This window comes from Ceratotherium simum, chromosome 16 (genome assembly GCF_057802395.1).
Source record: "Ceratotherium simum simum isolate JZ-2026a chromosome 16, ASM5780239v1, whole genome shotgun sequence".
NCBI lineage: Eukaryota > Metazoa > Chordata > Mammalia > Perissodactyla > Rhinocerotidae > Ceratotherium > Ceratotherium simum.
In genome coordinates, this window is record NC_141915.1 from 47,276,071 (window position 1) to 47,292,199 (window position 16,129).

Sequence of the window (16,129 nt, forward strand, 5' to 3'; positions counted from 1 at the left end):
CTACAACTGGCCCAGAAAACCTGGCCAAGCCTGATGACCAAACCTCCAAAGGCCCAGGCTAGTCAGAGGAAACCAGGGCTCCTGGTCTAAAACAGAGGAGGCCAGTACAGGGGTGTAATTAGTGAGAATGCAGAACCTGGGTAAGTCTGGAAATATTTCACTGTTCAATGGACTGTTTTTAAAAAATAATGTTCATGAAATGTGTACTTACAGAATATCTGTTTTCCACGAAATCTGCAAAATAGAGGATAACATGGAGGTGAGCCACGCAAAGAGCACGGGTTAGGCTCCCCACCCCCAACATCTCAGAGGCTGAGCAGGTAAAGGAAAAAGGGGGAGGGTGGAAGTGCAGGAGATGCAGACCCGCCAGCTCACCGTGTGCCCAGGTTTACGCCTCCTCTGCCCACAGACAGCTTCCCCTGGGCCCTGTAGCTCCACATGATGAGCATATAAAGTCCCTGACAGCTCATGGGACATTTAAACAGTTTTTTAAAAAATTAGTACCACAAGTTATTTTAGAAAAAACTGAAAACTACAGAAAAGTAGAAAATAGTAGATAAAAATTACCTCTGGTTTCACTTTTCAAACTCTGTTAACACTTTTGCCCTCATTTTCAACTATGAGAAGGCTTCTTTTTGGAGTTATAATTATACAGAATATGCCATTTTATAGCTGATCCTTTTCACAAAACATGATTTTATAAACATTTTCTGGCACCTTCTGAAACATAATGGTTAGTAGCTGCATAATAATCATTAAATGGATGTGCAATTGTTTACTTAACCAGTTCCTTATTTTAAAAATATAGGTTCTTTCCAGTTTTTGCTATTTTAAATAATGCTGCCAGTACCCTCTTTGGGAATAAAGCTATTTCCATATTTCATACTAGTTTTCCACTTCTGGGATCAATGGAGCAGAAGGTATAAGCATTGTCAACGCTCTTGGCATATATGGCCCAAGTGCTGTCCAAAGAACGGGGTCCCCACATCCCTTCCCCTGGGGAGCCACGTCTCAACTGTCCGGAGGCCACACCGTCATCTTGCCAGAGTGCTTGCTGGGACTCCTGGCTCTGCCAGGCGGCAGTGATCAAAATGACGCTGGCCAAATGTCAGGAAGATGACAGTGAGGGTGAGAAAGACCAAGCAGAAGAGGAGACATTGTGTTGAAGGTGAGTGATCCCCGCCTGCATTAGTTAGAGACAATTTCACTACAAGAGGCAAGAGAGGCGTTTGGTTTGCCCCTTTGGATTGGACCAGGCCCCCACTAATAGCAGACATTCTGAATGGGTAGTGGCCTACATGTTGGGGCTGATTCCCCAAATAGCTCGCTAGGGACATAGTCCTGAAAACGGAGAAGCCACAGGGACCTCTTGCTGCCTGGGGAAGGCCCCAGAGGAGATAGATGTGAGTACTGGGAGTGGGTGCCGTTCTTAAAGGTGGTAAAGGTAACGGCTGGAGGGTCATAATCCCTCCCCAGGTCCTCAGTCTTACTTGAGGGAAGCATGCCAAGGGGCCTCGGTTTCTACCTTACCGCCCAAACTCAAACCGGGTCCCTTCTGAATCTTGGGCAGTTTCAGGGCCTGTCTGTCACAACAAGAGTCACAACCCTTCTGTTTCTTTCTCTAACTTAAAAATATCCTGTTTCCACAAGTCCACTTCCTCCTCGAACCCTGTCTTATCACAGCTCCATTGTGCGTCCCCTCTAGAGGGAACAGGGCCAGAAGTTCCTAAGGGGCCCCCTCTCTGTCCTGGCTCGCCAGAGGCAGGCATCAAAAGCCAAATGGATGAATCAGCCCAACCACAAAGTCATGCCATTGTCTAAACTTCCACACATTGAGTGAGGCTGTGGGCAGCACCCCACCCCCCAACCCAAATCTGACCTGGGAGGACCCAAAGGACCCCACGCTTCCCGCTCCTCCAAACCCCCAGGGCTCTGGAATCAGACATAAGAGGGAAAGAGCCTCGGGCTGTTTCCTAAAGCAATACGAACACGAAACACTAAAATTCAAGTATGCTGATGATACCGATGGAACACCAAGTTTACGCACTCTTGTTGTTTTGTTTCTTTTTCTTTTTTTTTTTTTTGTGAGGAAGATTGGCCCTGAGCTAACATCCATGCTAATCCTCCTCTTTTTTTTGCTGAGGAAGACCGGCTCTGAGCTAACATCTATTGCCAATCCTCCTCCTTTTTTTCCCCAAAGCCCCAGTAGATAGTTGTATGTCATAGCTGCACATCCTTCTAGTTGCTGTATGTGGGACGCGGCCTCAGCATGGCCGGAGAAGCGATGCGCCGGTGCGCGCCCGGGATCCGAACCCGGGCCGCCAGTAGCAGAGCGCGTGCACTTAACCGCTAAACCATGGGGCCGGCCCTGTTTCTTTTTGGTAATGGAGCAACCACCACAAAAATGGAATCTGGTGGGTAGCATCCATTTTTTTTATGAAGTATTTTTTTACCCTCTCACATTCTGAAGCAGGAAACAGCTCTCTGGAGGCAGGATTGGCAGTGCCCGCTGGGCTGGCTGGCTCTGGGCCTTCAGGAAGGGTGGGGACTCTCAAGTGCTCTTCCCTCCTTCCCAGAGGGGACATGACATTGAGGCCCTCTGTTCTTTGGTCCTGTCTCAATGACCAGCCACTTTTGGTACATTGGACTTCTTCCCCCTTAAGAAGGATCCTGGAAGTCTGAATTCCAGGCAAAGAGAAAGCAGAAGATGGAGGCTGAGTGAGCAGATCCTCAGACAGGAAGGTGGGCCCTGTCTGACCCAAAAGACATAGGTTAGGGTCTGGAGCGAGACTTGGCATCTCTTCTCAGGGCCACCAGTTGTCAGGTGGGATATGCCTAGGACACCTTCCAAGGTGGGCACAGGATATCTAGAGAGGAAAACCAGCTCTCCTGTTGGAAGAATCGCAGGAGGTGGATTCCTCTAAACCAGGGTTTCTTAACACTGGCACTATTGACATTCTGGGCTGGATAATTCTTTGTTGTGGAGTTGTCCTGTACATTGGAAGATGTTTAGCAGTATCCCTGGCCTCCATCCATTAGACGCAGTAGCACCCCTCCTCTCCCCCAAATTATGACAACCAAAAATGTCTCCAAACATTGCAAATGTCTTCTGCATTGAGAACCACTGTGCTAAGCTGTGGAAATCTTATCCTAGACCTGAGTTCTTTCATAGGCAAGAACTTGACTGTGTTGCTAATTGTAATAAACCACTTTAGTCTTCTGTCTTAAAAACTGGTGTAAATATATGTTAATACATCTTGCTTTAGATGAACTGCAAGCCATTTTATAAAGTTCTTTCAGAATAAGCTGGAGCACTGTAAAACAATCAAGTACTGAGTAAAGATTATTGGAGTAAAGATACAAACTTTCCTGGCTAGCCAGAAATTGCAGTTCACACAAGGCTCAACCCGGTTGAGTGAAGTTGCTGAGCAAGCCATGGACAGCCATGTGTTTATGGAGAGGTTCCCTAGCCAGCTACAGTGTCTCTCTTTTAGTTCTTGTCACCAGGAGAGCACTAGGAGAACAAGGCAGAGGAAAAGAAAATCAAACCTTTCCTTGGATTAGTGGGCACCAGTCAGAGAAGGAGGAAGTGGACCATAAGCCAGAAGAGAGGTTAGGGGGCTTCTGACCCCAGCTCGCCCTGCAACCCAGAACAGCAAAGCTATAACAGCCCTGGGAGGATGCCGCCTTCAAAACCAAGAGAACTCGGGTGGGTACAAGCTTATCTTGCATAAAGTCCAAAGCTAAAGGGGATGGGAGTAAATTGGCTCTAGTTAGGTGTTAAGAGAGAAAGGTACCAAACTGTAACCTGACCTACTTACTTTAAATGCTCACTTCTTAGGACCACCTACATTACTGCTTAGTAAGAGACATAAAAACAGACTACTTTTCCCATTTCTGATAAGCTGTAACTAGATCTACTATTGCTGACTGGGATTTGCAAAACCTAACCTTATACAATAATGAAAAGAGAGTAAGAACTTAAAAAACCTCAAGTGCTAAGCTTGCAGATACAAATTATGAGGAAATTATCAGTTTCTCCATTTCCCTAAGGAAGCTGAATCTTACTGAGAGGCAAAAACTCTTTCTCAGCCTGTTTGGCTGTATCCCAGGGCTTGCTTTCACTTCTCCTTAGGCATCTCTCAATTTGGTCTCTTTCTGATATAATTTTCCTAGTACCAGGGACCGCTCTCCTTCCCTCCCTAATAGGCAGGGAACATAAAGCAAGGAATCATCTAACATCTGGAAGGGGGGAAAGCTCAAAGATCAAGAGGCTTCCTTGCCTTAGACTAAGAGTTCATTGCTTGGACAAGATGTTAGTTTGGCTATATGTCAACAAACTTGTAGGCTCCAAATGGCAAAGCAGACTTGCATGACCATAGCCATGACCCAGCGGGAGATGCTGAGTTGGAAGAGACGCCCCCTCCTTCTCATTTTATAGAACCCACCTGCCTACCACAGCCTTTATCCACCCAAGGGCCACACAAACACACTGAGATGTTCACTCTGCAGCAATTCTACACAGGTCAGGGGTATTTTACAGAGAGTTAATGAGAAAGCTGATGCCCAAGGGAGAAGTGGGGTGAGGCCAAGTCATATAACCTGATAAGGGCAGAGCTGAAACCAAACCCCTACTTAGGATGTTTTCCGTTAGGTTCGCAGTACAAAAACCATCCAGGCTGGACTCCAGCTGACATGAATGCAGCAGAAACCCAGTAAAGTGGCCCCTGAGACCCATGGCTTAATTCAGATTTGAAGGGTAAACTTGAGAGTCAACGGTGGGTACAGGATTAGGATTGGCTCCAAGGGACCCAGGGAGTGACTCTAAGTGACTGACTCCCCACCAACACGTTCAGGGGCATGGGTCTGGAGTGACCAAGGCATAGACAAATGGCCATCATTTCCAAATGCCAGGACATTGAAACTCTCTGAATGTTATGACTGGAAGGCAACTTAAGATCACTCATTAACCACCTCATTTAACAGATGAACAAGCTGAGTGTAGTCAAATTCACAGAGACACAGAGTAGAATGGTCATTGCCAGGGGCTGGGGAGAGTGAGGAGTTATTGTTTAATGGGTATGGAGTATCAGTCTGGAAAAATGAAAAAGTTCTGGAGATGGATGATGGTGATGGTTGTACAACAATGCGAATGTACTTAGTGCCACTGAAATGTATACTTAAAAGTAGTTAAAATGGCAAGTGTTATGTATATTTTACCAAGTTAAAAAAAAAAAAAAAAAGCTGAGCTTAGAACCTAAAGCCAAGATTGCAAAGATCTGGTGACTCCCATGGCCTACGAGATCCCCGACATTCCTCAGCTGGCAGCCCCCAACACTCTCTGCAGGGCCCTGGTCCTACTCAGAGCTCCGCCCTGGGGCTGCTCCTTGGAGGCAGGCCTGCCCAATGCCCTTTTGCTTATCTAGAGGAGCAGTTTTCCTTTGTATCACTCAGGGGAAAAAGGGGGTTTAAGAGCCAGAACTACGCCCTGTGAGCCATTTCCCAAAATAGCCAGCCCTGAAGTGCTGCTTGAAAGACGATGGGGAACTGAGAAATTCATATGGGGAAGAAGAAAAAATTAAGAAGGAAAGGTTAGAAAAGACTCAGCTCTGCACTCAGCCTTCTCCCTGACCTGCCCAGAGGCCCACTCTCCACCAGGGCCTTGATTTTATTGTGGGTCTCCCCTCCCCCAACACACACACACACACACACACACACACACACACACACACACACACACACAGTGTTTCTGGGTTATCTCTGCTGGCCAACCCTGAGCAATCCCACCAGGATTGCTGGGGATTAAGAGAATCCACCCTTCAAACAAGAGGCAGAGCAGAATTTAGACTGGTGCAATCAGAAGGAACTTAGAGCATCTAGAAGATTGTTCTAAAAGTGTGGACACTGGACCTGCAGCAGCGGCACGTGGGAATTTGTTAGAAATGCAAATTCTCAGCCCCACTCCAGAACTACTGAATCACAAACTCAGGAGGTGATACCAAGCCATCTGTTTTAACAAACCTGGAGAACCTTTGATCTAGATTCCAGCCCATCCCCCTCATTTCAGAGAGAAGGTGACTGAGGTCCATGTGCACGACTTGCCCAGGGTCATCCAGACCATACCAGGCTGTTACTCTTAACTTCTAAAGTAGACAGAGTTGAATCCTCTAATTAAGTTGATGATAATGTGAAAACCAAACAAAGAAAGCTGGAAGATGCAGAAGCACGCTGTCAATTGGTTTGGCAACACAGAGGGGAAACGTGACGGCTCGTGTAGAGCGCGACTCTGCAGCCAGGCTTCCTGCATTCAAATCCCAGCTCTGCCACTGCCACCGCTGGCCTTGGGACTAGGACAAGTTATTTAACCTCTGGGCCCATTTCCCCGTCAGTAGAGCAGGGTCAATAATAGAGCCTCCATCAACCCTACGATGATTTTGAGGATTAAGCGGGCATCTGAGAGTAAGAGGAAAAGAAAGAAAGAAAAGGGAAGAGAAATCAACCAAGGCCTGCAGCCTCCTCTCCTTGAGCAGCAGCTGAGTGGGAAATGCTCAGAAACAGGAAATCCCTTGGCTTCCAGGACCGGAGCCTCTGAGGCGAGGTGGGGGCGCTGGCTTTCGCAGCAGCACTGTGGTTTCGGCTACAGACCCACAGTTCGCTCTACCCTCAACCTCTGTGCAGGAGCCGGCTGCCAGGTTAGAGACCAAATTACAGAGGGACCCAAGCCCCACTGACCCCTGATGGCCCAGATGGGGCAGTGGGAGCGTGCTGGCCTGGGAGTGGGGAGAGGGCTCTGGTCTCGCCCTGGTCAAGACACTGGACTCTAGGGCTCGAAGTTTCTTGCGTTTTTCAGCTAAAATGGATTGAAAGCTCACTATGTGGTAGGGATGACACGCTGACCAAGTGCTTGGGGTAATTAGCACCATCTCCCCTGGGGCTATCTCATTCCCTGTTCTCATTTAATCCCATCTTCATTTAACAGTTGAAGAAATTGAGTCTCAGAGAGGTTAGGCATCTTGGTCAAAGTCACACAGCTGGTAAGTGGCAGCACCAGGACAGGGGCTCAGATCTCTCCCAGCATAAAAGGGCCCTTCACCACCTGGAATCCCTACTGGGTTGGGTTCTAGGTGCCTATGATCCATTCCAGCCCATGGCCAGAGGGAGCAGTCAGGTTCCAACAGCTCAGGACTGAGGACTCAGGCATCTAGAACCAGTCTGGGGATCCCAAGAGAACCCACTTAAACAGCTGCCTTAAATCAGAAGATGCCACCCCCAAATATACCACTTTGGCATAGGGATTATTTTGAGCTGGAGGCAAATGAGAATCAACGGATGCAGAAAGAAGCCTTCCAGGAGCTTCCCTTATCTGACTAAAAGCAGAAACTTCTGAGAAATGAGGACTGCCATAAATCCTGTCTCCCAAGGGAGTTTTATGGCCATGAAGATGATGGAAAGCTGGTGCCGAGATGGACCTGCACAAAAAAACCTTACTCCATTAGTGTCCCCACATATTTACTTTCCCACAGCTTGCCACCCTTGGAACCCCTTTTCCTTTGTTTTGTCACTTCTCTATAAATTTATCGTTCTTGGTTAACAAGCTAAATAAGCCCCAAATTCTAACCACTCCACTGGGTCACTCATCACTCTTGGTTTTTCTCTTGTTAATGTCTTTTGTTGGTCTAATTTGCAGGGCCCCTAACACAAACGTTTGGAATCCACGTTGGGTGTGGCCTTCACCAGCGGTAAAGGGCTTCAGATGACCGCAGACCCCAAGGTCTCCTGTGGCCTGTGGGGATCCCTGTGGCCTCTATGCTCCAGCAGCTTCCCTTCCCCCAACCCAAGGGCAGTGAAGCTCAGTGATCAGGAGCACCAAGTCTGGCTCCAGGGTGGGCCAGTTCTCGGGGACTTGCTTGCTGTGTGACCTTGGACAAGTGTTTGAACCTCTCTATGCCTCAACATCCTAAACTGTAAAATGGGAGTTATTGTGAGGATTGAAAGAGATAATGTAAGATAGACCACAGCACGCACGGTAAACGCTCAATAAATGTGAGCATTTGTATAACCAAAGCAACTGAAAATGAACAATCTAAGGGAAAACAGAAGGGGCATTTTTGCACGATTACCTAAAAGGACCAATGCTGAGGCCTACTTGGCCTTTAGCTTTCTGTTACGCTAGAAGAATGGAGAAAGCCTATTTATTTCCCAATTTGTGTTTTGCTAGCTCCGACTGTACTGAGAAGGCAAAATGAGATACAGAAGCCAAAAATCCCTTGGGAAACAGTTTTCAAAAATCATTCCATCAGTGCCAACTTCCACAGGGGCTGGGTTTCTGCCCCTGTGGAACCCATGAAAATATCATTTTTACAAAAAGATTAAGGGGTGATTCCTATATTTCAGATTAAAAGCAGGCTCTTCAGATAACATAGTGCTTCTCAAATGTTGGCAGCAGCAGAAATCTCGGGGAGCTTGGTCAAGTTCAGATGCTGGAGATTCTGATGCTGTGGGTCTGGGTTGGGCCTGAGACAGTTGCTGCTGCCGGTCTGTGGACACTCGGAGTAGCCGGGCTTTATCGAAGTCTCCCAGCTCTTTTAATGATTCCTTTCAAAGAATCCACTTAAAAAGAGGTCTGTTGTACAAAGCAAGATATCCACATAGTGAGTTTCCCCCAGAATGTTTCTGCCTTTTGGATTGCGACTTATTTTCAGAATTTAAAAGTAGTCTTTGTGGATTTCATTTCACCAGAATGGAATAGAATAATTACATAAAAAATGAGATGGTCGGGAGCTTCCCCAGTTCCATGTCTGCTTGGCCACTGTGCTCAGTCCTGTGGGAAGCTCTTCATGAGGAAGCAGTGGAGATGGGAACTGAAGTGGCGTCTAGGCAGAAGTCAACAGAAGTGGGAGCAGATCGGGACCCCCGCCCCAAAGTCAGTGTTCTCCCAGACAGGCTGAAGCGACTGCCATCGTCAAAGCAAAGCACTGATTTTGTCCAAGACCTTTGGGAGCCCCCGTGCACCAGGGCCCGTGTGAGGAGCAGGTGAGGCTCATTGGCTGGCACCTGAGAATAGGCAGGGCCACTCAGCTTCTCTGGGGTCATGAGACAGTGCCCGTAACCCTGCCAGGCGTCCTGTGAGCACACAGTGGTGCCAGGACACACTCCCGTTCACTCGCCCACCCATTAGGTATTGTGAATGTACGAGGTTCTGTTTGCCTGCCTTGTAGCAGGCATTCAACATGTTTGGTGACTAAATAAATAGCACATGTAACCCGTGACTACTTTTTAAGGGTGTTGAGAGAGTCAACAACTCTGGTGTAAGAGGTGGCACCCCTTTTGGGCCTCCTTTGCTCCCTCTTTTCTCTGCCCACTCCAAGGCCCTATGGATGATTCTGGGGGAAGTGTCCTCCCAGGCTTGGGGGAGCCAGGGGGCCCTCACTCACCAGGGTCAGCTTTCCGGATTTCACTGTACACTGTCTCCGTGCCCTTTGTTCCCAGACCTGGAAAAGGGAAGAGGCAAAGGTCAATAGCTGTCTCTGGGCCCCAGGTCAGCCCACTGCTGAAGCAGGAAAATGTCAGAGGCTCCCTGGGCAAGGCTCCCACGGCCCCACCCCAAGGTGCCTGTCTTCACGAGTGCCTGGAGACCTTGCCACCACGAAGCCCAGTTCTTGGCTTTAGAAGATCCTGGTCTAACCAGTGTCACTCTCAGCCTGGAAGTATGAGGTCAACAGGCCACTGTGGGAACCCTGGACCTAAAGGGCCGTAGGTGGAGGGGCCCCTGGCACAGGCCTGCAGCCTCCAGCTCTGTGGTCTCATCCCTCTTTCCCTGCCACTGTGTCCCTGTGTCCAGCTGCCCTGCCAGCCTCTCCTAGGATGCTGGGCTGTGGCCTCCCAATCACCCGAGGTCTAGGTTAGAGCCTGGGCATCGTCTGTGACTCTAAGGATCAGCTGGGACTGAGAACTGCTTACAGATCTAGACAGCTGGGCTAGTTGATTTCAAATGCCACACCTGGGCCCACTGCAGATTCTGATAGAAGTGGTTTGGAGTGGGCCCTGGCACTGGTGCGTTTTAAGAGCTCCCCGGGAAATTCTAACGCGCAGACAGGGTTGAGATCTTCCAGTCTTGACCTTTCTGAACAGCAGACAAGATGACCGACCCAGGGTGTGGATTATACCCAGGGGAGACTCAAGGGTTTGGGAGACAAAGCACGCCAGTATAGCCATCTTTTTATTTTAAGTTGATGTATATGCACAGGTTGTGTATACACACACATGTATACATACTTATGTACACACACACAGTATGCACACACAGACTGCACACCAGTGTGCACACACACACTCACAAACCCTCAGGAAACAGGATGGGACCCATCACTTCCCCGGCTCCTCTCACCTGCACAAAGGACCAGGAAGCCTCATTGTAGTAAGGCACCTGATCCCTGTGGCCAGCATTCTCCTTCTACAGCTCAGAAAACGGAACCCCAGACTAAAATGCTTCCTGCCGCCACGGGCAGCGTCACACGGACGTTTCTTTCCCCGGGGGCAGATGGCCAGGGCATGTTCATGGACTCTAATTGTACCGAGATTCCTTCCACTCACTATGCTCCAGGGACGCCCCCCTTTCTCACCCCCTGACCCTGCACACACTCCGCCACTGCCTGCATGACACTTTTTCTCTGCCCCGTTCCCCCTCGTCCTCTAAGCCCCAGGACAAGCTTTGCTCCTGCACTAGGTACGCACACCCTCACCCACCTACATACTCCCTCACACATTCACCCCTTCCCTGTGCGCTGGGCAGTTACGTGGGCCCCCTGTGCTCCCACAGCACTTTGGGGACACTTGTCCACCACACTGACATTGTTTGTCCCCACGACTATCTCCCCCCGTGGACCCCGAACTCTTCCAGGGCAGCCCCTGAGGTTTTGCACATCCCCCAGTCCCAGACCTTCCACAGCTACATGGAAGCACTTGTAAAGGTTTGATGTGACAGTAAAGGCACTAGTCAGTGTCCCTGCAGCTTTCTCTGTCTCAGACCCCCGACCTTCAGGAAGGTCTTGCATAATCAGCCCAATCCCTGAGGTTGTAGGTTTTAGGATTAAAGTCACGGTCTTTCATTACACTAAATGTGGCGGTTCCTGGGTCAGGAGCCAAATGCCAGGAGAAAGGGGGGTAGTTCAGATCCTGACAGGGGGGCATTTGGGGTGCCAGAGCCTTGCAGAAGGCATTGTAGTAACTCCCCAGGGCACTGAACAGGAGCTGGCACTCAAGAGAGTGGCTGAGATACCCAGCATCCCCCTGCTGGGACACCTGTCTTTCTCTAAGAGAACAGCAGAGATGCCCACACTGCTCTCCACCCTCCCTCCACGGCACCAGATTTGGGAGTGTGGAGGGAATCTCCAGCAATCCCCATATCTGCTGGGGGATCTACCATATCCCCAAGGGACTCTGCTCAATGTCAGGCCTGGGCAAGTCAGTCATTCAACATGGTCCTAACACCTCCTGTGTGCTGGGCACCGTGAAAGAGGAAAAAGCAAACTGGATCTGGTCCCAGCTCTCCAGAGCTCCAGGCTGTGGGGCAGATGATGTGCAAACAACGCTGTGATAAACACTATAGGGCACCGCATATCTGATGTGCTGGGGTTCCTGCCAGTTCATCCTCTGACCCAGCCCCACAACGGGAAGGAATTGAGTGCGGGTGCTGGGTGGCCAAGCGTGGGGGCCTGGACACCCTTGTGAACTCCACTACCCCCAGGCCCATAAAGGATGGTCAGTAGACCTCTCTGGTCACCTTGGGGACTCTCTAACTCCCTCTGGACCTGAGAAGCCACACTTGACTCTCTTTCATCTCCTAACTCTGCGCATCAGCCAGGGCAGCAGGGTGGTTTCCACTTCTTGGTTGAGCTGCTAGATTTGCAGCTGCTCCAGTGGTTTCTCCTGCTGCCCTCCTGGTTCTGCCCAGCTCAGTGATGGGGGTGGGGAGTCACAGCTCATGACTATCTCCCCACCTCTCCCCTCTGTGGCAGCAGCTGCCTGCTAATGACTAACCCAGGCCGACAGGCTGTTTGTCTCTGCTGTCAGGGATGTTTCCTGATGGGCCTTTATTTTGGCTTCTGTTTTTCCTCTGTTAACAGAGAAAGAGATGGCTTCAACGTCATGGGGTTTTCCCAGCAATTAGTCTCAGAGCAAACAAGCAGCAAACCGGGGTTTAACGAGTTCCTTCCCGCCCCTCCTCCACCCCTAAGCGACCACTTGGTCAGCTGCCAGCCAGCGTTAGAACTGGACATGGTCCCCATCCCCTCCTCCCTCCCAACTGTAGAGGAAGGAGGCCCTGAGAACAGGGAACTGGGTTGGCCAAGACCAGGTCAGGTTTACTCACCACTGGCCTTGAACCCTTACTAATGCCCCACTCCCCACTTATGAGGAAGCAAAGGGACAATATCGTAGGCCAGGCCTGCCCTCCCCCACTGTCCCCTAGCTGCCAGGGAGGCTGGGTCCAGAAAACTCAACTTGAATCCTCTAGAAACTCTCCATCTCTATCCAAGCGACACTTACTCTAGCTCTACCAAGGCCCCGCAGCCCACACAGCACCTTTGTGTGAATTGGGAAAAGGTGACCTGTTGGGTGGTTGCAACCCTGCAGCTGCACAGCTTGGCAAGGAGAGCAACCCTGCTTCACCTAGTGCTAGGGGTCCTTCTTTTCCCTTCAAACTCTCCCATCTTCAAGCAAGAAAAAGAAAACCAGATGCTACTGACATGGAAACATTCCCAAAGGAGGGGAAACCAGACTTTTCCAAGGACAAAACCCTGCTTCCTTCATGCTGCTTCAGTTCCCTCAAATCCAAAGCCTTCCAGCCACCAAACACAGCCGTCATAATTCCACCTCGCCCTGGCCCAGCTGGCAGCAGAGTAAGGGCAGGGTCTGGCCCTCTGGAAACAGTATCAGAACCTCGAGGCCAGAGCCCAGGGCAATCGCTGTCTGCTTGAGTGCTCTGTGGGGTGTGGAGGACAGCAGGGTTTTTCCACACACATGCAAAGTCTTTGGGCAGCTCTGCCCTCCTGTTATGGTTTTTCTTTCCTTCCAAGCCTGAAGCCCTCTTAAGAGGAAGTAAGCTGTTACCCACGAGACTGAGCCCACGATGCACAGTGATGGAGGGGTTCAGACTGGACCAGGGAAAGAGGGCAGGGAGCACCCTACAGTCCCACTGGCCACAGCCCACTCAGACTCAGTTCTGAGCACCAGACCCCTGTGTGGTCTCCTCTGGGGCATCTCAAATTTAACCTAGCTGAACCAGATCTCACCGAGAGCCTGTCACAGACATCATGACCATCCATGCAGTTGTTCAGTCCAGAAACATGGAGCGATTCTGTCTCCCTCATCCTGGCCACGAAATTTTTCATCCAGTGCTGTGATGTCTCCAGAATATATCCAGAATCCATCCATTGCCAGCACCTCGGCTCCTCCCTCATCCCCTCGCCTGGTGATAACACACTGGTCTCTCTGCTTCCATTCTTGTCCCCTTTTCAATCCATCCTCCACACCAGCCACAAGGATCGTTTTTAAAGAAGGAAGTGGGAATCTGTCACTTCCCTGCTTAAAGGCTTCCAAAGGCCCCTAATTCACTGAGACTAGAAGGCAAAGAGAACCTCAGGGGCTCTGCAGGCCCGACCCCATCCTCCCCAGCTTTATCTGCTTCCTCTCCCTCTCACTCTGTCTGCAAACACATGAGTCTCCTTCCAGATTCTTAAATGAGCCAAGCTCTGGGCCAACTCACACCGCCCTTCTCATTTCCTGGGTCCTCCCACCCCTCCCTCCTCTTGGTGGGGCCGCCTTCTTTGTGCCCCTCAGGCCCCAGCTTAAATGCTACCCCTCAAATAGGCCTCCTGGGACTACCCAAGCTGGAAAAGTTGTCACTTTTCATACTTTCTCATTGTACCCGTTCTTTTCCTTCCAAGCACTTAATATAACCTGATAGTATCTGTTTATTCTTAGATTCTTGTTTTCCCAGCTCCCTCATAGGCTATACCTTCATGAGGGGCCACATATATCCTTTGCTGCCTGCACGGGGCTGGTCCATCATGGGCCCTTAATTTGTTAACTCAACAAGCAAATCACTTTACAGTGAAATAAAGAGGGAGAGAACTTCAGGCCTGCCATGGTCCCCACCCCTCCCAGGTCCAGTCTAGACTTGGAAGCAGGATGCCCTCTGTAGTCTACAGATTGGGCTGTACCAACTCTAGGGGCCATTCTGACTGCAGACTATGGGAATGGTGCCCCTGCTGTGCATCACACAGACTAAGGGTTCTGCCTGAAGGTTCTGTGCACATACTTGCTGACATGGTACGCAGAACCTAAGCAAGGGAAGAAGGAAGGAACCCAAAACTCCTCCCAGAACATAGAGCAAGAGGTGACAAGAGGAGGTCATTGCCGTGTGGCTCTGGGTAATGTTACACAGGCCTGGTCTGGAAAGCTGCCCCAGGCCTGTATGGCTGAGTGGAGCCATAGCAGGAAGGGGAATGCATGGCAATAGCCCCAAGGAGCTTCCCAGCAGGGCAGGAGGCTCTGGGTGGCTGCTTCCTTGAGAATGCAGTGGCCTCTGGGAGAACTAAGGTGGAGGAGGGTTAGGAAGATATGCATGGTTTTTTGTGGGGCCAAAGGCAACTGAGATTGATGTTCTTGCATTTGCTGTGGACCCGCCCACTCTGAGTCAGTCTCCCCAGCACAAAACCAGAGCTAGGGACCTCCAGGTCAGGCCGCAAGAGAGAATCATGCACATAAAAACAAAACCTGAAGCATAAAGCCAGTGCCTCTGTTTACATGAAAAGGGATTCTGTTCTTTCAAAAACCTTTACCCACGTGTCCCTTTAAATAGCAGAGCCCTCACTACCTTCAAACATGCATTTCATTTACACAAGCTCAGATTGCAAGCAACTTTTTAAGGAAGATGCTGGGTTTGGGCAAGGGGGTTACCTCTGGAAGAAAGCCCAAACACCCAGGAGTGAGGCTGCCCTCAAAAAGTCTCTCAACAAACATTTCTTATCACTTAGTAAGTGCTTAATAAAACGTATCCGTTATTAGTAGTATGATAAATAATAACTAATGAAATTTTACACCTCAAAGCCTGGGCAAAGGTCACTGCTCCTGCCTTAGGCGTGTCCAGCAGGTCTGACTGCAGACCACCTCCCTTCCTGTCCCTGGGTCACAGCACACCCCACCCCGGCGTCTACACCCCAGTAGAGAGCAGAGCAAAGCATAGGGAATCACTCAAGTGATGGTGTTTACCTTGGTGAGGCTCCGATGGGGTCACTTCCACTTCTGTGTACTCCACATCCAAGGTCAGAGGCTCTGCTCAAAAGAACCACAGCACCCTGCAGTTAGACAGGATCTCCTTGGAGGCCTCAGACCACATTAGAGACTGCCAGTTAAGTGATTACAGTATTCTGTATTTCGAGGGGGAAAGCCGGACACAGGCTTAACTCCATTGCAAGTGGGCAAGAAACCTAAGGCTGGGGAAGACAGTGAAGAGTCCTGCGCTTGTCGGGGTGTGGAAGGACTCTCCTGCCCAGGTCCCTGTTGTTTCCACTGGGAGGATTTGTAAAAGCTCAGTAGGTACAGAAAACAGCCAGTATCAGCCCCAGCAGTCAACTCTAGGAGCCTTCTCACAGCCACAGGCGTGGAAAGCTATCTCCAAGACAGAAAGAATCTTAGGAAATGAGGAACAGTGTCCCCAGCCCAAAAACGCTCTGAGAGTATGAGGCATACGCATAGAGAAACAAGTGAACGAAAGCTGTCACGGTGCTATGGTGAAATCTAGTAAATTAGTTTGTCTTCAACTCAAAATAATATTATTGTTTCATTTCTGTAGCCTCAAAGAATCAGGGTTTCTCACCAGCAGCTAAAACAGTGATTCTGCTGTCAAGGACACAGAATTATCTACAGAATCCTTTTACTTTTTTGGAGTTTTAGCTCCCATGATAGCAGCGCCAAGGGGAAAGGAATTTTGAAAAATGATTTAGCCCAATCCTTCTAAGCTTTAGGCAGAAGCAAGTAATTTATTGTTAATTGTCTTAAAAAATTAGTGGCAATGCTATTTTATTTTTTACAGTGTAGTTTTCATTTTTATTAAATACTTAGTAGA

General features: G+C 49.6%; 1 protein-coding gene across 5 annotated transcripts in view; it reads right to left on the minus strand.

Moving 5' to 3' along the window:
- Window positions 1-16,129, minus strand: part of PECAM1 (platelet and endothelial cell adhesion molecule 1) — a 74,805-nt gene that overhangs the window by 5,987 nt on the left and 52,689 nt on the right. For 3 of the 5 annotated variants that reach the window (XM_087441425.1, XM_087441426.1, XM_004432659.3), the window contains 3 exons: window positions 15,274-15,336; window positions 9,435-9,491; window positions 212-234 (listed from right to left, as the gene is read on the minus strand). In XM_087441425.1, the coding sequence (XP_087297551.1) occupies window positions 212-234; window positions 9,435-9,491; window positions 15,274-15,336 (143 nt within the window). Of the gene's footprint in view, window positions 1-211; window positions 235-8,074; window positions 9,055-9,434; window positions 9,492-15,273; window positions 15,337-16,129 lie in introns of those variants that run through there. The other 2 variants (XM_087441427.1, XM_014789165.2) reach the window with 2 other exon arrangements.